Source organism: Condylura cristata, unplaced genomic scaffold (genome assembly GCF_000260355.1).
Source record: "Condylura cristata isolate star-nosed mole 26May11 unplaced genomic scaffold, ConCri1.0 scaffold00017, whole genome shotgun sequence".
Lineage (NCBI taxonomy): Eukaryota > Metazoa > Chordata > Mammalia > Eulipotyphla > Talpidae > Condylura > Condylura cristata.
In genome coordinates this window covers 32,975,143-33,001,507 of record NW_004567118.1, presented here as the reverse complement: position 1 = coordinate 33,001,507, position 26,365 = coordinate 32,975,143, and the positions used below count along the sequence as shown (strand labels likewise).

At 47.1% G+C, this 26,365-nt stretch overlaps 2 protein-coding genes across 4 annotated transcripts in view; both read right to left on the bottom strand.

Moving 5' to 3' along the window:
* MNT (MAX network transcriptional repressor) overlaps positions 1 to 7,188 on the bottom strand; it is a 15,735-nt gene extending 8,547 nt beyond the window's left edge. For all 3 annotated transcript variants that reach the window (XR_001145540.1, XR_001145541.1, XM_004684783.2), the window contains exons 1-4: positions 6,929 to 7,188; positions 904 to 1,483; positions 314 to 355; positions 15 to 126 (exon numbers count right to left, since the gene is read on the bottom strand). Coding sequence is in view for 1 of the 3 variants with exons in the window: in XM_004684783.2 (XP_004684840.1) it covers positions 15 to 126; positions 314 to 355; positions 904 to 1,483; positions 6,929 to 7,001 (807 nt within the window). In the remaining 2 variants the exon portion in view is untranslated. The remainder of the gene's footprint in view (positions 1 to 14; positions 127 to 313; positions 356 to 903; positions 1,484 to 6,928) is intronic.
* An 11,938-nt stretch (positions 7,189 to 19,126) lies between these two features.
* Positions 19,127 to 26,365, bottom strand: part of METTL16 (methyltransferase like 16) — a 60,726-nt gene continuing 53,487 nt past the window's right edge. The window contains exons 9-10 of the mRNA XM_004684782.2: positions 22,273 to 22,446; positions 19,127 to 22,129 (exon numbers count right to left, since the gene is read on the bottom strand). Coding sequence (XP_004684839.1) covers positions 21,506 to 22,129; positions 22,273 to 22,446 — 798 coding nt within the window. The 3' untranslated portion in view covers positions 19,127 to 21,505. The remainder of the gene's footprint in view (positions 22,130 to 22,272; positions 22,447 to 26,365) is intronic.

The following is a 26,365-nucleotide window of genomic DNA, read 5'->3' as shown; positions in this document are numbered from 1 at the left end:
TCCCTCCCCCATACCTGGATGTACCGCAGCGCGGTCCGCAGCACGCTCAAATTTGACGTCTTCTTGTCGTCCACGTTGGGGATGTTGCGTTTCAGAGTCTCAAAGCATTCCTTCAGATGGGCCCGCCTGGGGAGAGGGAGCAGCGCTGGTCAGCCAGCGCGGGGGAGGGGTGGGGTGGGGTGGCCAGGGCAGGGGATGGGCGAGAGGAGGGAAGGTCCGGGGTAAGCTTGCGGGCCAAGGGCGTGAGCTTGGGGGCCAAGGGCGGAACCAGAGTCCCAAACACTCGCGCATGCGCGCGCGCACACACACACACCTGTTCTTCTCCAATTTGTTGTGGACTTCTCTGGTTCCGATCCTGAAACCCAGACAGACAGGAGGCTCAGGGAGGAGGGCCAGATTAAGCGGCCTTCCTACCCCCCACCCCAAATGCCACTGGCTTTTTGTCCCCTTCTCTATTATAGAAGCCATGGGTATGTTTGCCTTGTGTCACAGCGCGTACACACTCCCTGGAGGGGCACGTGTGCCCATAATCACCCCTTTAACCCTCCATCCCATCAGGCCACCTGTGAAAAGACAGAAGGGCTCTGGGAATTTGAAAACCAGCCATTTGACCTCAGCCCTCACCCCTTGAGGGCTATAATTCAATACTCTGTCCAAAGGCCTGGAAATGCCAATAGCCCCAAATTTGAAGGTGGGGCGTCAGAGAAGACAGAAGCCTGGGAACAATTCCTCACTTCCTCAGGGTGGGAATGGGCACAGTGAGAATGTGTCAAACATAGGAGGGGGAGGTAGGAAGGGCTCTGAGGGCTAGCCTGAGAGGGCCCTTGTCTTGCACACACAGTCCAGGGCTGAACAGTTCTTGTCTCCATCCCTCAAGCCTGGACTCTTCGACATCTCACTCACCCCCCAGGCCTCTTCTTCTGTTCGCTGGATTTGACTTCTTCAGCCGGTGCCAACTTCAGGGTCCCAAGAGTAGGTGGGGGTGGCTGCTGGGGGGCCAGCTGGGGCTGGACCCCAGGATGTGGTGCTATGGTCAGGATGGGTGTGGAGAGGGGCTGCAAAGGCTTGGGGCTGCCAGTGGGTGGAAGGCTGGTCTTGGAGTCCGGCAGCAGGGGAGCAGGGGTAGGCACCTGTGGCCTGGTGGGTAGGGGCGCAGATTCTTTAATGCTAAGTCCAGGGGTGCTAACCAAAGCAGGCTGGCGAGGTGCCAGGGGCAGAGGCTGGGCTGCAGGGGGCAGTGAGGGGGGCGGGGGTAGTGGCTGGGGGGAATTGGTCACTACTGGAATAGGAATGACAGTCAATGGGGTGGGAGTGGCAAGCGGTGGTGGAGGTGCCGGTGGGGGTGCAGGGGGGGATAGAGGCAGGGGTGGTGCCTCGATGCGGGGCTCCTCCAAGGGCAGGGCATGGGCCAGCCTGGCCAGGCTGCTGGCCTTCTTCTGTTCCTGCTCCCGCTCTCGCTCCAAGCGAAGCCGCTCCTGCTCCTCTACACAGAGAGAACATAAGGGGTATCTCAGCAGGGCCAAGAGTCTTGGGTCCCAGCTTTACCTGTCCTCTGACTGTAACCCATCCTCTGACCCTGACCCAGTCAGTGCTCAGTGACAGACAAACATCCACCCACACTCAGCCAGGCACTGGGTTAAGAGCTAAGGACAAAGCAGTGAACAAGGGAAACAGTTCCTAGTCCCAGCCTTTGGGGAGCTCAGGGCCTAGGGGTGGGGCAAAGTAACAGGCAGGTTGGGGGTGGGGGGGAGGAGCTCTGACAGCAGCTGTCTGGGAGGATGCTGGAGGTCTGGCAACCTTAAGGTTAAGTGGTTAGACAGGCCACAAGCAGGGAGGGCCAGGAACACCAAGACAGAGGGCAGTGGTGTGACAGATAAGAGTGGGCAGAGGCCAGCCCACAAAATACTTTACAGGCCATCACAGGACAATGGAGAGGGCCAGACAGTTCATACCTCCTAGGGGAAGATTTTCAATCATACAAGTAACTTCTGGAGGATAAACACCTTCATTTCATAGTTAATTAAGATACATTAGTCCAGAGAGGCAAGGTGATTGGCTGCCCATAGCACCTCACAGGTAAAACAGGCTACCCCCAGTTAGGTCTTCTGACATCTGGCAGACACCTAAATTTGCTATGCCAACACTTGCTCACTGGGAGTACGTACACACACACACACACACACACACACACACACACACACACACACCTAAATTTGCTATGCCAACACATGCTCACTGGGAGTACACACACACACACACACACACACACGGATCCTCACAAGAGTCCTGCACCACAGACAGGGCAGATGTCACCTCCATTCACATGTGGAAACCAGGCTCATGGCTCCCAGGCTAGGCCCCATGTCCCTGGTTTCCTCAGGGAACCATACCAAAAAATACACTGGTCCTTCTCTGCCCTTTGTCATACTAGAACTCACTTCTCTCAACCCCCTGTGTTCCCAGAAGCAGCAGCAGCAGCAGCAACAGCAGCAGCAGCACACACTAGAAAGGTAAGAGGCAGAAAGGAGAGCTGGAGAGCACTGAGCTTAGGTGTATTTGCAGCCTGGTTGGTTGTATCTCTGTTGAAAGCCCTACAGGAAGGTTAGACCTGCTCAGGAGCCAGCTGAGAACTGGGGTAATGGGGAGAACCCCTCCTGCTCCAGAAGTCTCTCCCATCTCCACCCTGCTCCTTCCTCTCCCAGGTCCCACCATTGTGGTTCTCTGGTTAGTGGGCTGGGCTAGGGCCCTGGGGAGTGGCTGTGGTGCCCAGGCCAGGGAGCAGGCTAGTCAACCAGACTTCCCTCCTGTCCCGGATTCAGCACACTGCTGACTAACAGCATTGACAGCACTGGCTGGGTGGATACAAATCAAACACACCATCCCACAAGGGGTGGGGCTAGGGGACAAGGTGAGCTAACTGTTGCCTCATAGGGAGATGGGCATCAGCTCCCCTCCCTAGTGTCTGGGCTCAGGGGCTCTAGAAAACCTGAGGCCTCAGGGCCCTTTGCCCAATCCACAAGTTGAAAGTGAGCCAGGCCTGCTGAGGCCCTCCCTCCCACAGAGGAGAAGAGGCAAAGGAGGAAGTAGAGGGGGTGTGTCCTGAGAGGGGAAGCACTCCGTGGTTTCCCAGCAGCCAGAGTTTAAGGGCTGGATGGGTCAGCTTTGGCTTGGTCTGGGCCTCTTCCCTATCTCCCCTGCCTTGCAGGAAGGGTTGATGCCAGGCTGGTGCAGACCTGCTCGGGTGAGGGGAAGTCTTGATCTCCCAGACATTTCCAGTTAGCACTGGCTTATGTTCAATCCCAGAGAAAACCAGCTCTTGAGCGCCAGCTCTTCACAGCCAATAATGGTCCAGCTATGGGGCCCTTCTCAGCCCAGCCTGGGACAGTCCCAGTGTACTACTCATCCCGGCTCCCACCCCATTCTTCCAAAACAAGGCCCTGGAACTCAGGACCCAACATTACCACTACCACCTCTATTCCTGACTGAGCCAGGACCAAACTTTCATTGGCCTTTGGGCAAGGGTTCGACTTTCCCATGAGCCAGGCAGACACAAAGCCCCAGGTCTCAAGCACAGGCACTCCCCATATTTTAAAGAAATTCAAAGCTCATTCAGAAGATGGCAACCTCCCTTCACCTATCCTCTCTTCCCTTCAGGCAGGTATTCCTCACAGGTGCCAGAAAGGACACAGGTGAATGGCCAAGCTCTGTCACACCTGGATCAGCATGAAAAGGCTTCACCACCAGTGAAGGAGAGGGGGTGCCCCAGGCCAGCTCAGCCCACCAAACATTCTTCCTCCTCCCTACCAGTTGACCTATTCCCTGTATTCTGGAGAGGGGGCAACAAAGCGAGAGGAGCAAACTGGCATTGGTGACCCAGAGGAGCAACCTCTGCTACCTCCTCAATTCCCTTCCACTCCCACACATGCATGTGTATATTCTGGCCCTTCTCTGGGCTCTACCCAGAGGGAGCCCACAAAGAATTCTGCATGAACCCTCGAGTGACCCATGGGTCAGAGTGGAGTGTATGGACGCTGCACCCCTGCAGCTATTCCCAGCTGCTGTGGCTCAGGGACACAGCTCAGGGCTGGGGCCTGAGGAATTCACCCCAAGGGCCCTAAATGTTCTTGAGAATGCTCCCCTTCTGGATAACAGGGAGCTTGGGGGATAAGGCAGGGTTAGAGTGCACCCAGATCAGGAGACTGTGGACACTCCAGGCAACTCCCTCCAATCAAGATAGAAAAGAGGCCCGTTAAGGTCACCTTCATGCATACTGACCGGTAGTGACCAGCCCTGGCTATTTCCTCTCTTCCCTCTCACACACATGCACATGTAGCCTCAATTTCATCATGTGAGCAACTGGCTTGTCTAGGGCAAGAAAGCAACCCCTGAGGCTGAGTGGGGACACAGACAAGAGGATTCCCCTTCAGAGCTCCTCATCATGTACAGACCAGGGAAAGTGGCTCTGGTCAGCAGGTTCCAGTACCACCCATTCTCTCCCAGTCTTCCCACTGCAAGTCAGAGGACAGAACCTCAGAAAGAAGAAAAAAGGTAAAGTAGTGGAGATTAAATTGCCACGGCAAGGTCTAGCCATCTGTACATGAGTTTCAGATTTGTCTTTTGCCATCTATCCATCCCCTAAGCCCCCCTCTGCCCCACCAAGAAGCTCTGACCAGGCAGCTTAACCAGCCTTCAACTCTGCTCCCTGCCTCCCGGGGGGGGCTCTCACCACCTGGAGGAGGGGACAGGGCTCTGCAACTTCTTAGGAGAGAATCATTTCAGGCTCCTTCACAACGTTGCACATCATCACCCCTGTCCTTGTTACTGGCCACAGCTCTGGACTTATTTTGGAAAGGGGCGTGGGGAGATGCCAGTGGGGGTCTTCTCCAGGTCCCCATGTGGCCAACCAGCCTGCAGTTAAAGTGAAGGTGAAGTGAGTATTCCCTTGGGTATCAGCTGGGTCACCTGTTTATTCCTAGCATAGTGCCAGGTCCACAGTGGGGACACAATAGGTGTTCTTTCACAGCATTGTGCCCATGGTGGCAGCAGGTGATTCAGGCTCTGCAAATGTTGTGCATGTCCTTCCCCTCCCCTTTGGGGCCTCCACTGGGGCCATCTTGGTCTATCTCGGCCCACTGTCTGACTGCCCTGGGCCTCAAGGGGAAGGGGCTCACGGGCTGATGTCTCAGCCCATCCGTTCCGCAAAACCCACACACCTAGATATCACATATCTTGAATGACTCTTGACCTTGACAGGCCAGCAGACCCGCGGTCCCTCAGCCCCTGGCCGGTTGCTGTCCCCCTCCCCCTCTGCCCGCTGCAGCGGCAGCACACGCTGCAGGCGCAAGCGCGCGCGCGCACACAACACACACTACTACCTCTTGCATGACTCATCATGAAGCAACAATAGGCAGAGAAAAAGGAAAGGAGGGCGAAACACTAAAGCCAACCCGGCGGAAGAGGTGAACAGCGGGAGGCTGGAGGGGACAGGGATGCCCAGATACTGCACACCGATCCGGGACTGAGGCCCTAGCAGCAGTCGGGAGAACGGAGGTCTTCCCCCCAGCCCCTATTTTGGCAGCACGCGGAAGGTGGGGACCCAGCAGGGCGTGTGGGGATGGGAGGCATCTGAAATCCTCCTCTCCCCGAGTCGAGAGCGCGACAAAGTTTGTCCCTTTCCAGGCTGGCTCATTTACAAAGTAGCCAGGGGTGTTGCCAGGAGGTCCCGGCGGGATCGTTTTCGGGGTCAGTGGGAATATGTGAACTCGAAGTGTGTTGCCGCTCGGGGATTCTGAGGATTTCCCTCGCCCCGAGATGAAGCACCCGAGACTGGGGCAGGTGAGCGCCGATCCTCCTACGCAGGGCAAAGGATCAGCCTGGAAGATGCCCAGCGGCCAGAGTCAGGGCCCAACCCGGCGCAAGGCCCGGCGCCAGCCCCGCCCCGGCCCCGCCCCTGGCCGAGCGCGAGGCTGCTAGGAGGGGCCGGGCGCGCCGTCCCCAGCGGGAGTGTCCCCCGTGCACGTGGTCGGGGGCGGGGCCCGTCCACGTCACCACCCGGTGTAACCAACGGGCTTGGAAAGCAGGCACACGCAACATTCCAGCCGAGAGCGGGTTTGGGACGCGCAGACACGCCACATTCCACACCCGCTAAAGTGGGGCGCAGCCTGGGGGGCTGGGGGGCTGCCCCCGGCGGCCCGCGGGTCGTTGCCCAGACGCCCAATCAGCCCCGCTCTCAACCAAAGCCCAGACCGCCGGCCCAGCCCGGCTCTGGGAGGCGGGGTCAGGTGGGGCTGGCCAGGATCATAAGACGCGCGATGTCATTTCATTCTGCAAAGGCCGCCTCCGCCCCAAGCGGCGAGTAGATCTGCCGGGAGCGCCCCCCGCATCTTCCCCACAGGGCCAGGGAAAGCGGGGAGCTGCTCCGAGTGGAGTAATGCCTACCCCCACTCGGTTACACACACGCCCACTTGTGTGCACTACACACTCGCCCGTGTACACGTCCGTCCAGGGGCTCTCCGCAAGGCTCCCATCACATCCCCCCGTGCACACACGCACGCACACGCGGGTCTGCCACCCCGACGCAACACCGTTCCTCACCCCATCCCCCCGACTCACACATTCTCCGCGCTACCCCGGGCGTCTCTGGCCCACGCGCCGGGAGCCACGCACGAAGGGTGCACAAGGGGTGGCAGGCAGCTGGGGAGGCGCTACCGGAGCCGGGCCCCCAGCTACACGTTAATGAATTCATGAAATAATCGCACTGCCCACAATACTCCTTCCCGGGCAGCGGCTCCTGCGCGGAGCCTGGGGCTGCTCGCCTTGGCGGGCGGGCCGGGAGACGGCTCTGCCCGCTGCGGCTTCGCGCGGGGTCGGGGGCCGGGGTCGCTCGCCTCCCTTCCCGGTGCCCCAGGGGCCCAGCCCGGTCGCTCACCACGTGCTCTCTGTTGTTGCTGCGCTTGCCATTCCAGGAAGCGGGCTGCCTCCAGTAGCGTCTCTATGCTCATCGCGCCGAGAGCTGCCGGGGGCGCGCCGGGGCCGAGACTGCGGCCCGCGAGCCGGGCACAGGTCAGGCTGGCGAGCAGGCAGGAGGGAGGGATCACCTCCGGGGGGCGACAGGGCTGGGCGGCGCAGCGCACTCCGCAGGGAAGAACGGGGGAGCACGGAAGAAAAATCAATGTCTCCCCAAATATTTGCAAAATGTAATTTGCAAATTAAAAATAAATTGATGCAAAAAAAAAAAAAGGCGGCACTGACTCCCTCCTTCCCCTCCCTCTCTTCCTTCCTTCTGATGCCTCCCGCCCCGCAGCCCCCGGGAGTCCCGCCGACAAGAAAAGGCTTTGCAACAAGATGGCGAGGAGGCACCGACACACACAACAAGGGAAGGAGCCGCGCTGCCCCCGGCCGCCGCCCCCGCTACTACACGGGGGCCGCAGCCAAAGCCCGGACCGGAGCCCCCGCCCGCAGGGCCGCGGCGCCTCACGAAGGGAGGGGCGGGGTCCCGAGCGCGCTGGCCCCGCCCACTCTGGAAGGCGCGCGGACACGTGGCCTGGGTGGGGGTGGGGAGAGAGCGGCGGGGTTCGCGGCCTGCATTTCCGCTTTCCCGCCTCGCCCCGCCCGGCTGCAAAGCCGCCAGTTGAGCAAGGATACGGGTTTGGGTCATTCACAGCGAAATTCGTCCTGCGGGAGGGAAGGGAGAGTAGGCGACTCAGGACTCAAATGGGCTCGGATAAGGCTATTCCAGGTCAGGGGAACCTCAGGACGGCAGGACTAACCTGAACCCCTCGTCTCCCTCCCGACCTACACGTGACCTAATTCCTGCAACCACCCGGCTGTCGCAAATCCCCCGGGATCCGCCCCTTAGGCGGAGCTGATAGCGGGAGGTTGCCTGAGAACTAGCAGAAGGAGCGGAGTGGGGATCCGGATCCACGTTTTGTCTCCGTTCCTCCCCCCGCAGTGCGTTCGCATCCTATTAGGCGACGTCATCGGGCCGAAAGCCAATGGGCGGGCAGGACAACACGGCATGGAGCAGCTCCACATGGACACCCCGCGCCGCCAGCCTTCCGTTTAAAGGGCCAGTGTTTACCCGGGTCATATTCGCGGTTCTAGATGGGCCACCGTGTTAACGATAGGTGGCACGCCGAGCGGGAATTCTGCAATTATGCCCTGGCCAGTCCTTTACACCACCCTCCCTTTAAAAACAAGCCTCTCTCTTTCCTTCTCCTGAACTCTAGTCTTTGTCCACGCTTTTCTAAGGTGGGCGGAGACTCCAACTGTGCCACCCAAGAGGCCAAGCTTGGCTCGTGGGCCTCTGCAGCTCCGGCTAAGCGTCCGACGCCTAGACGGAGGGGGCGTGGCCCCAATCGGGAACAACAACGTGGAGAGCGGAAGCCCGGCCCTTCCAGCGTCTGGGCGACCGAGGGCGTGGGCGGGGCCCGGGGCGGGCCGCTGTGCGGGACCTCACCCGCGCTCACCTTGCGGGCGGGGAGCCCCAACTGGCTCTCCCTCCTACCGCTCCTCGCGCTAGCTTTTAGGGGAGCTTGGGGATACAATCATTAAGTTAGACCTTGCAGGTCACTCACCCGAATCCCCTCACTTGGCAGTTAAGGAAACTGAGGCTCACAGTCGACAAAGGACACAGTATTCCGTGGGGGAAGAGCACTTATCCCTTACCCCGCAGACGATTCGAGTGCAGGGGTAGGTTGCCCAATTAGGAGTAGATGATGTCCTGGCAAAATACCAAACTGCAAGCACAGGAGTAGTCTGGCCACAGCATACTGACAGGGTGACCAAAGTTTTAATCTGAAATCCTGCTGGCCCGCTTTTTGGTGGACGCTGCGCAAACCCCACTGGTACTTGCTATCAAGTAGAAACCGAGTGGGACAATAACAGTTGCATTCAAGGATGCTGCAGCCTGGACTCTACCGTATAAAAAACCCAGAAAGCAAATCTTTTTGAGGATAGCTGAGTGACAAGGCATCCTGTCAATCCATCCCATCCAGTCCCATGCCCATTGCAACTTCAGAGGGTTATTTTTTTACGAGGGAGATTAGTTAAAGGACTAGATGTATACAGTGGCATAAATGCAAGCTTGCTGACTTTGCTCTTTTACTGTGAGGGCCGCGTACATTTTAGGAAAAGAAAATCTGCACAGATCCTAGAAATCACAAACCTGGTAAACATGAGGAAGGTGCGGGGATGTCACACAGGGCACTTGGCCCAGCTTCTGTAGCTGAGCATGGAAAGGCCACTACACACCTAAATCAGGCTGCCACTGGCCTTGCTTATGAAGCTGGAAAGCAAAGGGGGAGGCGGGTTTAGAGTACAATAGGTCAGTTCTTCTCCACAGGATAAACACCCTTTTCCTGGGAGGGCTAGATTTGTGCAGGTCCTGATGTTGCTTCCTTTAAGGTGTCTGCCTCCTATGGGGTACTTGAGTCTGTTTCACTGCTCAAGCAGAGGGAATAGAAACTTTAAATGCAGTACATAGGGGTGGGGTGGTGAGCTAAACAATATATATTGTTTCTGAACTAATGTTCTTGTTCAAGTTGTTGTTTTGTTTGGGTTTAGCAAGGAAGCATTCTGCTTAGTGGTCCAGGATGCTGAATGCTCCATTTAGCCTTCCCTAAGTGGTTATGGCACTAGTATGGCCATAACCGGAAGCCTTTTCTAGAGGCTGAAGTCCAATTTTTCTGACTCTTGTCAGGTAACAGCTCTATGACATTAAGAACACACCCCACTTGAAAAGGAGCATTTTGAAGACACCATTTCTTTTAAGGGTGGGGAGTGGGAGATAAAAGTGGGGTGAACAGATTCAAATGCCAGCCTCTCTCTTGCCCGCAATACCCCATCTGCTACAGAGCTTAGTGAAGATGCTTGCTATTTAAAACAAACAGTCTTACTGGCTTCACATGATCATCTGTTTATTTGGGTCATGTGGGGACAGCAGCCAGGGGATGTTAGTCAAAAGCAAGGGCTTAGAAAGGAGGCTTTCTGGGCCTGTCATTGCCTGCTGGGGCTTGAAAGTGGCCAAAACAGAATTCTTCATCAATCAAAATTCCCGTTGGGGAATGGACAGTGGGGAAAGAAGATATCTATAAGGGGAACAAAATGAGAAAGGAGAGAATAGGACTGTTTACCTTTTTATTTTAGCCCAGCTTCTTATTCCAAGGGGATGGAAATGGAGAAGCCGGCAATTGTATTTATTCAAAGGAGAGGGAAAAGAAGTCTTTTTGATGTTTCAGGAGAAAGATTAGCATGTCTTGGTAATGATCAAAGTTATAAAGTTCCTTTATATCTTCCAGTGCTTAGTACCTGTGGGGCAGAAGGAAACCTAGGCCTTCCATCCTTGTGAGCTCTCCCGAGTGGGTTCCTATTTCCAGTTTTCCTCATCAAGTCTCGTGTACCTCAACATTAAGTTTTAAGTCCCTTAAATTTTCTTGTTATGCTAACTAGAGACATTCCTTTAACAAGAAGATCTTTCATCTTCCATCATTCACTCCAATGGAGCATTACCATCATATAGTACATAGGGTCCTGATCTTTGCATATTTAATGTCCCAGCACCTGTAGTTGAGCATGGAGAGGCCACAACTCTAAGTAAGAGCTATGAAAATTCAGCTGTCTGGTCCCAGCAAAGTACAGGCCATGAGATGGGGGAAAGCGGCTACCGAGCCAAATGTGCAGACATCCACACTAGTTCCCAGATGTCCTAGCCCTTCAGGCTTCACTTCTCAAAAGTTTAAGTGGTTTTAGGTAGCTCTTACTTCATGATTGAAACAAGACCAAAACGAGAAAACTGGCTATGAGATGAAGAGGAAGGGTAGATTAGTATACTCAGGGACACACCAAATGACACTCACTTAACAAATATTTATTGTGTGCCAGGAACTTGGCTAGGTATCCTTGAAGTCAAGGTCACAAGGTCCTTGGTGAGGGTAAAAGATGACTCAGTTTCACAGTAATACTCACAAGAGGTAGCTCTGCTCTCTCTACCACCATAATGGATGTAGCACATGAGGTTGTACTACTGATTACAAAGACCATTAAGGGTGCTGACTCATTTTGGGTTAGGGTGTCAGATAATCATATTTTTCTCAGGTTAAGAAGAAATAAGTGAATTTAAGGTTGGATTAACCAACTGAACCTGATTTCTGACAAGCCTAGTATGAATGAATGAGCAGGATTTTTAATTACTTTGATAAAGGTATATCCTATAGGTACTCATTTGATCCTAAGTGAAGAGTGAAGAGAGAAGGCTAAGTCTTCACCTACCTTCCTCTATACCCAGTGAGTAATTAAAGGGCTTTTCCTGAACCTACAAAACCGGTACAATCAAGTTCCACCTTCCCTTCACATCCTTTCCCTTTCCACTGCCTCACATGATGTCACAGCTACAAGAGTCGAGATCACCCGGCCCAAGACAGTGTCTTATGAATGGTCACAAAGTTGCTTAGTCAGCTGGGTAAGAAGTGGCCTGCTTTTCCTTGACTTTGTGGGATAGTCCAGCCTAGGGAGGTAGGACAAGCATCCTTGAAAACTTCACAGAAATGAGTGAAAGTAAAATAACTTATCCCCTCTTGGATGAAGACAGGAGTAATCATTAACTTTGCTTAGTGGTGCCCAATGAACAAGCTTAGCAGATGAGAAGGTAAGGAAAGAGAATCAGGCTTAGGGCCTACGTACTCAGAAGACCTTAAAAAGATATTCCTAAGACCTCAGGCCACTCCTTAGATTTATGCTTCATAACTTTAGGTTAAGAGCTTCTGGGCCTGCGTAAATAGCCATTCCTCACTTTATGTCCAGCCTGAAAAAGGTGACTGGGTTAAAGGGGTAGATTTTTATCCAAGCAACCACCCTGGGTGTGGACACTGAGTAATAAGCAAAGAAATGCAGTTCAGGGGGCGGGGGTGGGGGGGTGGGAGGAGAAGCGGAGGGAGGAGTCCTACATGCTGAGCTTTTCTGGGAAACCAGAGGCTAGTCAAGCTATGCAGCTACAGTGGAATTATGGATGACTTGGGTAGGAGAAAGCAGATCAAAGTGGAAAGGCACAAGAGAAATGACGAGGAATTCAGTTATCTGAGGGAAAAAAAATGCTGGTTTTATGAAGATAAATTAATTCAGAGTGAGATTGGGCAGATATGAGTAGAGGGAGGTGGAGTCTTGCCATCAGAGTTTAAAGCCAGGTAAGCAGCTGGAAGTTGGGGCTGCTGGTGACAGGGAAGGACCCCAGAAAGGGCTAAGGTCTCAGACTGTCGCAGCAATCCAAGCTCACACCTAAATGCAAAGCTGCAGAATCAAGTCTTAGAAACTCAAGAGATCAGCTATCTGTGCTAGTAATTGATGCCCTCTCAGAAGACTATGCAAGTCCAGAGCAGTGACCTGTTATTGGCCAAACTACCTAGATACAGGTCTCAGATCCACAACCACAACCAAATTCTTCTCCAGGCCCCCATACTCTGTACTGAGTACTAAAGACATTCTAGGAGTCCTAAAGCAGCCTGTGCCTCTCCACTTCCAGGCTGGGGACTGGGATAGGAACGACAGCCCTTTTCAGCCCCACCCTACTGGAGTCCCTGTTCCCAAAGCAGGCAGGCACCTCAGAGGCAGTGCTAGACTTCACCAGTAATCCGGCCAAAGAGTTACTCTGTAGTAGAGATACTTTGTAATAACTCAACCATTTGTTAAAACACAGGTCCCTAAACCTCACAGTGTATAGGAACATAGATTCAAGTGTTGAATGTAACAAATGTCAGGTGGTCATAGTAAAATACAGGTAGACATTTTTCTGTTCCAAGATTGAAGAAGGTTTCTACCTACAAAGGCCAAAAAAAAAAAAAAAAAAAACCACAAAGGCATAGCATGACAGATTTGACTTCATAAGTCCTCCAAAATCTCCTAACTGTAAAACAAAACAATGTCACCACAAGTAAAAGATAAGTGAATACATGAAGGTAACATTGGCAAGAAGCACCCTTCCAATTCACAAAAAAGAACTAGCTAGAAAAATGAAAAGTTAAATTCATATATATGAATAATTAACCTAAACATAAAAAATGTTTCTCCTTGACTATAAATAAAATTAAAGCAATAAAAACATTTCTGGCTATCAGTTGATAAAGGATTTTTAAAAATTCATCTTCTAAGGTTATCAGAGGTGTGCTTAAACAGGCACTTGTGAAAACTAGAACCTTCTTAGTGAGCAAAGTGAAGATATATAGCATCTCTAAGAGTCCAGTCACCTGCTGCAGTAATTCTTATATAAACTTATCTTAAAACAGTAAGAAAACACAAAGATATTCACCAAAGCATTATTTACAGTAGAGAAAACCTAAATTTCCAGCCACGAACCATTGGTTTAGTGAGGTAACCCTCACTATTCTAGTAGGAGAAAAGGGTTGTGAATAAACCACAATATTAACTGTGGTTGTTTTCAGGCACTGTTATTGGTACCTTTTATTTTTGCAAGTTTTCTGACATAAATCAACTTGATGTTCAGAAAAAATTATATCGCAATTACATTGCTAAATGAAAGAGAACCTAACAGTAATATGATTCCGTATTTGCTGTTATATATATGCAGGGCCTCCCTGGTGGCCCAACGGTGAAAGTCTCAGCCCTATCAAGTCAGGAGGGCCTGAGATCAAACCCGGCTGGCTAGCTACCCACTGGCACAGGAGACCTCGCCTGTCTTACCTGCTGCTCCCCTCAGCAGTGTATTTCAGTGGATCCTCCTGTGCTGCTCCCTATTCTGTGAATTCTCTTATTCCCACACCTCTAGCCTACACCTCAGTTCTTATACACATAAAATAAAAAGAAACCTGTATAAAAATATACATGAATATAAAAATATTTAAAAGGTAACAAACTGAAAAAACAATGAGCAGAAACTGTAAATTTTTTATTTTTGAAAAGTTCTAAGGAAATGCATTACTTTTATAAAATAAAATTAAGGGGAAAACTCTGTGCTTTACCAGGTAGTGCCTCATTAGATTCATTTTTTTAACAACAGATTTATTTATGCTGCTTAGCTTTGAAGTTCACGTTACCCTTAGTCCAGGCAAGTTATGAGGAAGAGACGTAGGACAATGGCACTAGGGATGCAGAGGTTGGGCTGGGCTTTGGAGATATTTCTGAAGTAGAAGATTTTACTCCCTGGTTTAAGGAGAGGGAGGTAGCAAGACTTTTTTTTTTTTTTTTTAAGATTTTATTTATTTATATACAAGAACTGGGGTGTAGATCAGAGGTACAGGCAGTGAGAGAATCACCAGAGACAGAGTGAGAAGGACAGGTGGACTGACTGAAATACACTGTTGAGGGGAGCAGCAGGCGAGACAGGAGAGGTCTGATGTGCCGTATGGGTCAGCTCCTTGGCCATAGTGTGCTGTGCTGCAGTGTGACAGTGCTTTGTCTTTACCCCTGCAACACTAGGAAGGCCACAACACTAAGAATTTTGACAGTTGGGTAGGCGGTGATCAAGAATACAAGAGACAGGAGCACACACAGCCACAGTGTGATTTAAGGCACCCTGCCAACAGGTGATTAGGTACGTGGAAACTGAGAGTTCAGAAAAGGTCTAGATTTGCGTATGATGGATGTAATGAAGGTGAACAGTCCATGAGAGTGTATGAAGTCAGCCAAGTGGAGTAAAGAATAAAAGGGATCCATCAGTGCTCTCCTAGTACTCACTAAAACACAGACCAGAGTTTGGTCTATAAATTCCCTGCCTCTGGCCTTGTAGGGATGACTCCTGTGGCAATCACCTGAATGAAGGATCCTACTACACCAAGACCACACTGGAATCCTGCTTTCCTATCAAGAGACATCTATGAGAAGGTCCCGACCTCCTGCTGTCCCAGGAGGTACCCAACTCAGCACTGCTCTCCGGATAACCACCACCTTCTGGGCAGTGGTAGCCCTGGCTATCATTCCCCTGAGGGCCGACAGGCTGCTGGAGTCAGCCAATTTCCTCAGCTGGGAATTTCTTGGCTTCAGTTTCTAGATCCCTGGCCACACTCCCTGAATGGGTCCACCAGATGGCAGGCAGCCTTTTCTTTTCTCCAGATTTCATGAGTTCATTCAACCTACCTGAGGAAGACAACTTGTTTTTCTGACAACTGCTACTTTCTCTAAAAAAGCACATCAATTTTGTATTCTGTAAGTGAAATATTTTGAACAGCCTATTAGTAAAAAATAAAACCTCTCCTCCTTTTACTATTCAATTATGTATTGTCAAAGAGTCATTACTTAATTATGTTATTTTACATTGATTCTGATCCAAGATGTGTTTGCACTAGGCATTTTATTTTGTGGTTTCACTAACTACTACTTAATTATCTCCACTACTGCCAAACACAAAATTCTACAAGATTTAGTAGCATAAATTAATAACTAATTATAAGCAGTTTCACTTAGTAAATCTTGCTCATTGATCACAGGCCAGAAAATATTATCTTTAGTGCTAACTTGTGAAGTTGGGTGAGAGATTCTTATTCTCTTTACCTAGGTAAGCCAAATGAGAATGGAAATCTATTTGTAAGCCACTTATTGCTTGTTATGAATCTTGAGACTTGGTACAAAACCCAAGCCTTGGATCACTGGGCCCAAGTTCATATCTTGCTTGTGACTTAACTGTGAATAACCTCAGGGCAAGACACTGAAGCTTTCTGAGCTTTCAGTTTTTTATCAAACAGGGACATCACAGAATTTTGGAGAAGTACTAAATGAGATGATTATTATTGAAGATAGCAATATTGGTTCTCTATTCATCCCTCCATTACATGGAAGCTTGCTTGGGCTGTGCTCTTATTGAAAGTGACCATACCTGCAGTTGTACACCAGTGGGTTGAGTTATTTATTTGAGTCTATTGCTAGATTTTCTAACCAGAAACTAAGAATTCAAAAAGTAAGAGATAAGTTGAGATGCTCTTTGCTTATATAGCCTACGCTGTTTAAGTACTTCTCTTACTTAACTGCTGCTACTACTCTGTGAAGCAGAATTTCTCATTTTCTATGGGGAAGCCAAAGCTTAATGAAATTGCTTTACCAAGTAAGTGGAACTGGAATGTAAACCCAGGTGTGATGAACTGTTAAGCCTGAGCTTTGTTTCCTGAGTTTCAATTCCCCTGGCATGGTTTGAAAAGCATCTTGGTATTTTATACATCCCTTGCCCTTTTAAGAGTATCACATACAAACCAATTCTACCAAATTGTCCTGCATATTCTGGTCTACTTCTTCTATCTCAGTTTCTGGATTACACATAATCCAGAACCTATACCCATGATCCTCCACTTCCCTGAAGAAAGTCTTGAGTCCCTCAAATGTCTGGATAAACTAAATTAAGTATACAGGCTCTATCTCAAGGGGTACTCAGAGGTGTAAGGCCTTCACCTAGTCACAACACAATCACCAGAGTAAAAGCTCAGCCTCCAAAAGGCAGCATGAGCTGTTCCAAAAGGGAGCATTAACTGTTCCAACCAGCAATTAAAAAAACCAACCGCTGTTTTAGTCATTTGGGTGAGTCACAGCAGAGAATGTGAATGTCTTTCCAGAGCAGAGCAGGATCTTTCTGTGGCGTTTGTAGCCCTGCTGCTTGTGCAGCGAACCCTAAGTGGGGTTTTCTAACATGCTGGCACTAGTACCAAGAGGTTTTATGCACTAGCACAGAAAGGTTCAGGCCCAGCAATACCCTTCTTCCAGAGGCAAAAAAGTCAACTTATTCTCACTAATAAGCCTCTTTTGGGTTCTACTGGTTTAGTGTCCATTCTGCAACTCAATCTCCTAAGCAACTTCCCTAAAAATGACACGATCACAAAACGTTCCCTTATCCTTGATTGCTGTAAAACTGTTGTACCTTTGAGACTTTCCTTCTCACAAGATGCTTGGTTTCTAAATTGGTCCTTCTTCCTCCTAATGTGCAAATCTGTTGGACTCCTAACATTGGTTCTGTGCCACAAATATAAGTAAATGGGATTTCTTGAATTTACATACGCCCATGGTTAGTAATATATATGTTCTACACAGAAACACTCCAGTGGCAGACCCAACTAACCTGTGTTATATACACAACTCAGAATCAACTGTGCCAACATCTGATGTAAACAACACATAAAACACACATGCCTGTCAGTCAGGAAAATACACCAAAACAAAAATTAAAAGATGAGAATATCAAAACCAATTTCTCCCTGGGAGCTCTCTAAATCACTCTTCCTGGAACACATATCTTTGTAAAATGACTGTTTAAGATCAGTAAACATTCTTTGCTCCAGTATCTAAGTAGATAAATCAGTACTCAATGGTAGCAGGAAAGGTGGAAAAAAAGAAATAGTCTATTGGAACCATAATGAAATATACAGGCCTCCCTGGTGGACCAAGGCTTAAGTCTCAGCACCATGAAGCTATCATTATCCACTGCAGCACAAGATGGACCCTCCACCAGGGAGATGACCCACATGCTGCAGCAGACCTCTCCTGTCCTGCCCAGGGATCCCCTCAGCAGTGTATTTCAATCAATCTGCCTGTTCTGCTTCCCATCTGTCTCTAGTAACTCCTCCCACCCCCTGCACCTCTGGCCTGCACCCCAGCGCTTGATGTTTAAATGAATATATAAAAAAAACCCACACACAGATTATGTCTGCCCAGATTTTTAAAAAGGGGAGGTGATTTTTTCCTTTTATCTACTGTTATTTTTCAGTTTTGATTTATGTGAAACGTACTTGTTTACATTAAAATACTTATCTGAGTAGCAAGTGGATATTTCAGGGAAAAAAAGAAGGGCACACTTTATGTGCTCACAATTAAGGCACTTGATAAGAGAGCCGAAGACGCCCCCTTGTGGCTAGAAAGGAAAACACTGTGGTGTAAGCCAGCAGATGCGTTCTTCCTATTTAAGAGGCCTTGGATTTCCCAGAGGCTTTTTTGCATCTTTTCCACACCCTGAAGTTTATTACTTGTCAGAATTTAGAAGCTGGTAAGCTCACATGGTAAAGCTGTCATTTACACCAACACAACACAACACAAGAGGTTTTCTGTTTTAAAAAATATAAACTGATGTTTTCAACCATCAACATAAACTCAAGATTAGCTGAGGGCCTCCCTGGTGGCCTAGGGGTTCAGTTTAGGTGCTATTACCATGACTGCTCCCCTCCCCCCTTCCCCCCACGCAGCTTGAATTTGATCATCAGCCAGGGAGCTGACCCACATGGTATGGCAGACCTCTCCTGTCTCCCCTGCTGCTCCCCTCTGCAATGTATTTCAGTACATCCACCTGTTCTGTTCCCCACTGTCTCTGGTGAATCCTCTCATCCTACCCACCTCCACCTCTGGCCTACATTCCAGCTTTACAGGCATAAATAAATCTTTTTTAAAAATTAGCTGAAATTTGACCTCAAAGATAGACGCTAAGTACCCTGGACAGGGACATGGGGTAAAGGAACCAAACTACTGGAAGCAAAGCAAATCCTAAACAACCAAACTTAGTCCCCTTGGAAAACAAGCTCAGCTTGTTCCCACTTTAGTCATTATCAAGAGATCAGAATCCAAGGCCAGAAGACATAAAAGGATTTTTACTATGATAATATAAAGAATTCCTGGGCCTCCCTGGTAGAACAGGGGTTAAGTCTCAGTGCTAACAAGCTACTGCCAGCCACTGTGGCATGAGTTCAATCCCCAATCGGGTATCTGACCCACATGCACAGCAGACCTCTGCCCCCCCTGAGCAGTGCATTTCAGTAGATTCACTTGTTCTGCTCTCCATTCTGTCTCTGGTGAATCCTTTCACCACCATCCTTTGCCTCTGGTAGTATGAGAGGATTCACCAGAGACAGGATGGGGAGCAGAGTAGGCAGATCAACTGAAATACACTGCTGAGGAGAGCAGCTGGAGAGAAAGGAGAGGTTCTGCTGCACCATGTGGGTCATCCCCCTGGCCAGAGATCAAATTTGTGCTGCAGTGGCTGCTGACAGCTTATAGTGCTGTGCTTTAACCCCTTGCACCGCCAGGGAGGCCCTTTAAATATTTTTTTAAAATGTTTTGAATGCTCCATCATTATAATCTTTTATAATAAGCTAATCTTTTCAGACAAGGACATGAAGCTATCTAACTGAAAAGGTAGTACTCACAGTTCTAGTAGTGGAGAAATTCCTTGTCACATACCTTTTTAATTTTAAGAGCATTAGCGTAACACCTACAAAAATCGTCCATAATAGCAAGTCTTAAACCTGAGGCAGTGAAACACACAAAGAAATAACACATCTTTCGTGCCTCTAATTATACAGAATATTCTCTGGGAATCTCAAAGGCTAACATCATGTCTGGAAAACATTTTTAACAGCCAAAGAGTATAAATAAATATACTACTCTTATAACCTGGGAAAATACAAGACATTAAATGAGAAAAATGATGTAAAACTGAACATACAGCATTTGTACAACCAAAGTTAAATCCACTCACTCACACCCTATCTATACAGAGATTAGAAGGAAACACTGAAATACCAACAATGCTTGTAGATGACAAGGCTGAGGCTAGGGGCGATTTCATTACTGGTTTGCCCTTTGACTCTCATTTTCCCAGTATCTATCCAGCATGGGTATCAAGGTAAGGATATGGTTTCATTCTTTTATGGTCAAATAAACAAACAATTCATATTGACTATAAAATAAATAGGTACTACTTAAACTCAATCATCCTCAAATTTTATTAAGAAAGAAAATAGATTTGGATTCAGCATGATTCAGCAGGAGTCAAGACGTGATAGTCATGAGAGGCAAGCATGGCTGGTACACTATAGGTGGACAGAGATTATTCTTCCATTGGTACAATGGACTCCAGGGCCTGGGACTGAATCTTAGTTCTATGTACCCCTGGAAATGGTTTTCTCTATCAAATGAGAGGCTGGAGAGTATAATGGTTCTTAATCCTCACCTGGCTGCCGACCCCCCCGCACCACAAAGACCCCTTCCTTCCAAGGGTGGCAGGGAGGGCTTGAACACGTTACTCACAGAGCCGAGAGATTTACGGATTTTTGGAAGGTGCAAGGGCTAAACATGTTCTCTTTTACATCTGTCTCCAATGCTAAGGGAAATATTTTCATTTCCTCTATCTTTGTTCAAAGTCTGCTCTAGCTGCTGCCAAGATATGACCAAGTCATCACCTTTCTGTTCTAACCAAGAGCCACCTCTCAAAAAAAGATGGCGTATCTACTCAACCCCAGGCTTAGAAAATGGCAAGGCGCTCTGGCACCACACTCAAAGATTTCCCTCTAAACAGAACCCTCGGCTGCTGGTGTAAAATCAAGCTGCGAAAGCCAGCACAGCAGACTTAGTCTACAAGAATAAGAAAAGGATTCCTTTCCAAGAGACATTCCTGTTGAGCTCTGACATTCCAATTATAAACATGTGTAAGAACATGATTTCCTTAGCCTCAGTCTTCTCTGTTAAAGATATACATCAACAGAGGGAATTACAACAGAAGCCAGAAGTAAACAGAATTTGATCAATTACCATTTCTCTGCCAACAGATGAACCTTTCTTAAGCAACCTACTGCACGTAGCCTTGTTGCTCCATTTTTTACTTTTATCACTGATCATTGTCTAGTCAATGCCAAGAAAAATATTTTCCCCACGCCAGGATTCAAAAAGAACTAAGAGTTTTCCATCCCAATGCTCTTTTGTACATTAAAGACAAAACTGACCTCCACTTCAGACATGAAAGCAAGTTAAGTCATACAGCTGGAAAATTGTGGCAAAATGGTATTTTTGACAAGTTAGAGGTAAGGGTATGGTTTCATTCTGTTGTATTTCAAATACACCTGGGTATTTTGCTTACCTAATTCTGTTTCTGAAATAAGTAACACTAAAACAGACATAAGTCAGGTATGTGATGCAGCCAGGCGCTTGCCGGATCAGTACTTACTCCTGGCAATATTAGGGTTTTTCTCTCCTACCACCCACTGCTGGGCCAGTTCCTTTCTCAAGACTGATGCAGGGGTAACTAATCATAGGTACCCAGAGAAGTCTTCAGCCTTGAAGATGAGTCCAGAAGAGGGCACAAGGCCTATTTGCCCTGGGTTATACTGCCTCCATTTGGAGGATGGGAAAGCTATCCACTTTGAGGAGGAATGATGGGTAGGAGTGAGCATGATGTTCTAACTCAGACCAGACTCCAAAAAAAAATCCTTTTGGTTTCAGACAATCAGTCTCAAGATAAGGTGGCCTGTTTAAGTCAGGTTTACTGATGTTTTCTGTGGATGCTGATAACCACAATTCTTCCTCCCTGAGCTGCCAGATTACAATACTTTGTAATTTAAAAAAAAAGGGGGGGGGAGGGAGGAGGAAATTAGAGGACACTTGTATTTAAAATGGGCTAATTTTTTCCATTTTTCTTAAGGTAATTCTATTAATGCTACCAGTGGGCCAATGGTAGAATTCCTCTTGCTACCCCACTGGTCATTCCAAAACAAATGGCTTTATATATAGAAACTCTCACAACTATGCAAAAAGTTTGGAGTTAACTAGCAACAAGCCTGAAAATTTGGTTTCGTATATAGGTACAAAGCTGGTTCATCAAATCCCTGTTCTGGCCTTCAACCCAGTGCATTTCAACTAAGGCATCATCCACCTCCTTCTTAATGTTTATCAAACACTTAAAGAGGTAATGTCCAGCCACCCTCTGGAGATGATTCCCTTTTTCAGACACTGGGTTGCTGAGGTGCTCAAAAGTCTCTCGGTCCTGGGATCCATTGCCAGAGCCTTTACAACTTTCCAAAGCTCCCACCCCTCCCTTCTCCTCACTCCTTTCATCCTCCATGACTTCTGGGTTTTCATCCTGGGACAGCACCTCCTGGTTTGGGCCATGGCCCTCAACTGTGACAGGCTCGCCTTCCAGTGGAGCAGGCCCACACAGGGCACTCTCCTGGGGGCCCTTGGCCAAATCCTGGCTACTGCCAGACTCTTTGGGAGGAGACTTTTTCTCTTCCAAGGCTTGGATGACATCTTCAGGAGCTCGGGGAACTTCTCTCAATTGTCTCACTCGTTCTCTTTTCTTTCTCCTTAAATGAATCCATGAATTTTCTATGGCTGTTAGGAAAAGGCTAATTTCCTCTTTTCCACAGGGAACTCTTTTATGTTGGACCTATTTAGAGGAAAAACACAGTTTATAGAAAAATCTCTTTCCTCCTTATAAAACTTATTTTAAATAAAGTTTTATAAATAAAAGGAAGATTTTAAGTACGTCAGTACAGTGAAGATTATTTATACAGGGCTTAAAACAGGTACCTTGAGATCGGTGAGAATTTTTTCAATCCATGTTGTCACAACTACTATGCCTTCCGTTGTCTCGGAACCTAATGATGAGGCTTTGAGAGATAATTCTTTCATCACAGATTCCAACACTACAAATGTAATGGGTTTCCTTGGCTTCTCTAATTTTCTTCGCTTACTTGGTGGTGACTGAAAGAAAAAGGCATGGCAAAGAGAAAATTATCCAAATAACAAAATTCCATGCATCATAATAAACTCACCAATGAGAGGAATGCCCATATTTCTGCTACCAAATGAAAAGCACAAAGAACAAAATCCTTCGCATGTGTATTTTCAACAAACCTGGAAATTAGCTTTTTATCTCCTTAACTTTACAAAGGGAAAAACTAAGACAGAGGTCATATAACCAGTTCCAGGTCAGAGAGCTAGTGATTACAAAATTACTATTTGCACCCAAAATTCAGATTCCTTCTGCTGTACCATGCTGTCTGTGTTCTGGCTATCAATATGTAACTAGTTCATGTAACTATTCGTAATCTACCTACTCTGCCCAAAGCAGACCCTTATAATTACTTACTCTGTAGCAACTTTTTAGGAACCTCTGGGGGCACTGTGTTCTCTCCTATAAAGAACTGCATGGTTAAAAAATCACTAACTTCCAGTATGAGTTGATACTTTCTGAGGCTTGATAGAAAGTTGTCAGACACAGCTTGTGAGATCACAGCTAGGAAATGATCAGGGCTATGGTGAGCGGGGGAGAGGCAGATTGCCGAATCTTGGCTAAAATTAGGGCCATGCCAATAGTTAGCCAAATATTGCAGCTCATAGGAGGAAAGACAGGTTAAGAGGATACCAGTATTGATAAGAACAATGAACTTAAAAGCTAACACCACATAAATTGTCTCCTTAATTCTTTCTTTTTCTATATCTCAGGCTTGGAAAGTGAATCATTTTCTACCCACTAGGGGTACTCAGGTTCCATTTTAAAAAATCAAATGACACCACTATTTTACAATTGCTTTCTTTGAAAAAAAAAAAAAAAAGATTGATTTATTTATGCATACAAGAACTGGGGTACAGGCCAGAGGGGCAGGAAGATGAGAGGATTCACCAGAGACAGAGTGGGGAGCAGAACAGGCAGATTTACTGAAATACACTGCTGAGGAGAGCAGTGGACAAGACTGGAGAGGTCTGCTACGCCATGTGAGTCACCTCCGGGGCAGGTATCTAACTTGCACTGAAGCAGCCACAGCCTGGCTTGGCTTGGCAGTGCAGCGCTCCAACCTGCTGTGCCACAAGGGAGGGCCATAGTGCTGCACTTTAATTTGTTGCACCACCAGGGAGGATCCTGTAATTGCTTTCTTTGAAGTTTAAACTTAACTAAACTTTTTTTTTTTTAGTTTTATTTTTACATCATTTTATGTAAACTTTTTTTTTTTAAAGTACTGCTAGGTAATGTCAAATAAATTATTTGCACTTTGTTTTAGGAGGTAAACTTGTACTTGCTTGCGTGCTTATTAAGACATTTAGTTATTAATCCTCACATCAGGTTTAACGTAAGTATGTATGGATTACAAGGATAATTTTTCAAAAAGTGAAAAAAAATACCTATCAGCTTTGAAGAAAAAAGGGAATCTGAAACTGTGCTACTAACTCCAATTCTATGTGGAAACAGAGAGTATGTCACATACACACACAATAAAAATAAAGCCCAAATACTGGGTAAAAAAAATTTTTTTTAATCTTTTTTTTAAATTTTTTTTTCCCACGGGTTTCCCATCACCAAATCACCCCTGTGCCACCACCATAGTCCCGTGCATTTCCCTCCCTTCCCCCCCCCCCCATTTTTGGTCCCATTCCCCACTCCACCCCCACAGAATGTCTCTGGTCTATGGTTGTTCATTATTTTTGTTATTTTCTCGCCTGGTCCATTATACTCCTGCTATGAGTGAAACCATCCGGTATTTTTCTTTCTCTTTCTGGCTTATCTCACTAAGCATGATCTTTTCCAGCTCCATCCAAGTTGCTGCAAAAGACATGTGTTTCTCTTTTTTGGTTGCTGAGTAATATTCCATTGTATATATGTATCACATCTTTCTAATTACTGGGTAAAATTTTAAAAGAACTAGTAAGCAACACCATATTCCTTAACTACATAAGAAGACAGTTTACTCCATGTCAGACAACTTGTAAAGACTTACTTTTATTTATTTATGCATACAAGATCTGGGATGTAGGCCACAGGTGTGAGAGATGAAATGATTTACCAGAGACAGAGTGGGGAGCAGAACAGGCAGATCCACTGAAATACACTGCTGAGGGGAACAGCGGACAAGACAGAAGAGGTCTGCCGCATCATGTGGGTCGGGTCCCTGGCTGGGGATCCAACTCATGTTGCAGTGGCTGGAGATAGTTTGACAGTGCAGAGACTTTAATTCCTACACCACCAGGGAGGCCCCATTCCAGGAAACTTTTAAAGTACTATCTACTAGAAATAATCTATACCTTCTCTTTATACCAGAAATTAATTTTAAAAAGGAAACTGAAAAAACTCTAGCAAACAAGCTTACAAGCACAGGATCAAACACAAAGGGTGTAAGAATCAGCTTGAGAAATTGTGGACTCTATGCCACGTCTGAGTCTGAACTTGTTCAATTAGAATCAGATTAAGATGAGTACAGTACACTTGACATTAAAACTAGTACTGTTATTACTCAATCACCCAATTTAAGATACAATACTTCTACAGTCTACTAAGAGCCTAGGACTTTACACTAAGGAGTTTAAAATATGATTATTAACCTGGGAAGGAAGAAAGGTGGTGATATGTAAGAAGAATGGGGGACAAGAATCCATTTCTAATTTCTAATTCCATTTACCGACATCTGAGCTGTTACCATGGAGATGGAGAGGTCACAGTAACAGGGTCATGCTTAACAACCATCCCAGCACACCAAAGGTCATCTACAAATATGCCTAAAAGGATGTAACACCCCACCTCTCTCCTGAAAGAGGATAGTCATTTGTGCTCATAAATTCCAACAAGAAAACTGAATTGCTGTTTCTCATTTGTTGTGCTAAGGCTGGCCTGCAATATGTTCTCCAAAAGTTTAGAAAAGACTCATCATGCTTTCTAGAACTTGAAGGAGATAAACCTAGTAAAAGCTCAGTCAGACTCTATTTCCCAAGTTCTGAGGGAGGCAGAAACAAAACAGAGTACTTATTATCCTGTTATCCCTAGAAGAAAATGAAGACTTGACTAACTCAAACAAGGTACCTGAGTCCCGATTTTCCACATACAACTGTCAATCAATAAATGTGGTTATTTTTGAAGATTTTTATTGAAATGTTTTAACACACAGGTACACATACATAATGTCAGACTGCTTTAGGATTTTACTCTACTATAGAAACTAGTCACTCAAGAGGAACAGACAATTTATAATCTAGAAATTCCAGGCAGCATTCTTAAATGACTGAAGATTAACTTAAGCTTGGTTTATAGCAATTATTCCTTTCCCCATCTTGCTTGCACTGAAACTGTTAGTAGACAGGCAGGGTCAAGTATAAAGAATAAGGGATCTTGAGAAAGTAATAGGTAAAATTAACCCTTGAGACCTCTACTAGAAGGTAATTTCATCCCTTGCCACAATATTAGAAAATACAAGCTGTCTTTCCTCAAGAGATGATCTTATTTTGCTAATATGCTTATAATCTCAAATCACAAATATTTTAAATGAAGAGTGCTACACTCAAACTCTCATAACCTAGTTTAGCAGTGAATGCAACAGAAATTCTTTAACATTTCAAAATGTTTAATTAAAAAAAAATCAATCATTTAAATTGCTAACAGTATAATGCAAAGAGCCAGAAGGTGAATTTACAAGTGATTTCAGAATACAAAATGCACTTCTATACCACACAGATGAAATTACTGAAATTCACTATGAAAAGGCTGGTAGAGAGCTATAAGTCCCACAGGGGTTTTAAATTGTAAGGAAGTATCTAATGAATAATTATCAAAAGGGGGAGGAGCTTCAAGTATTACTCTGTGGTACTGTTAAAAACACATCAGAATAAAACCAGTGGGCAAAGACATTCTTAAATT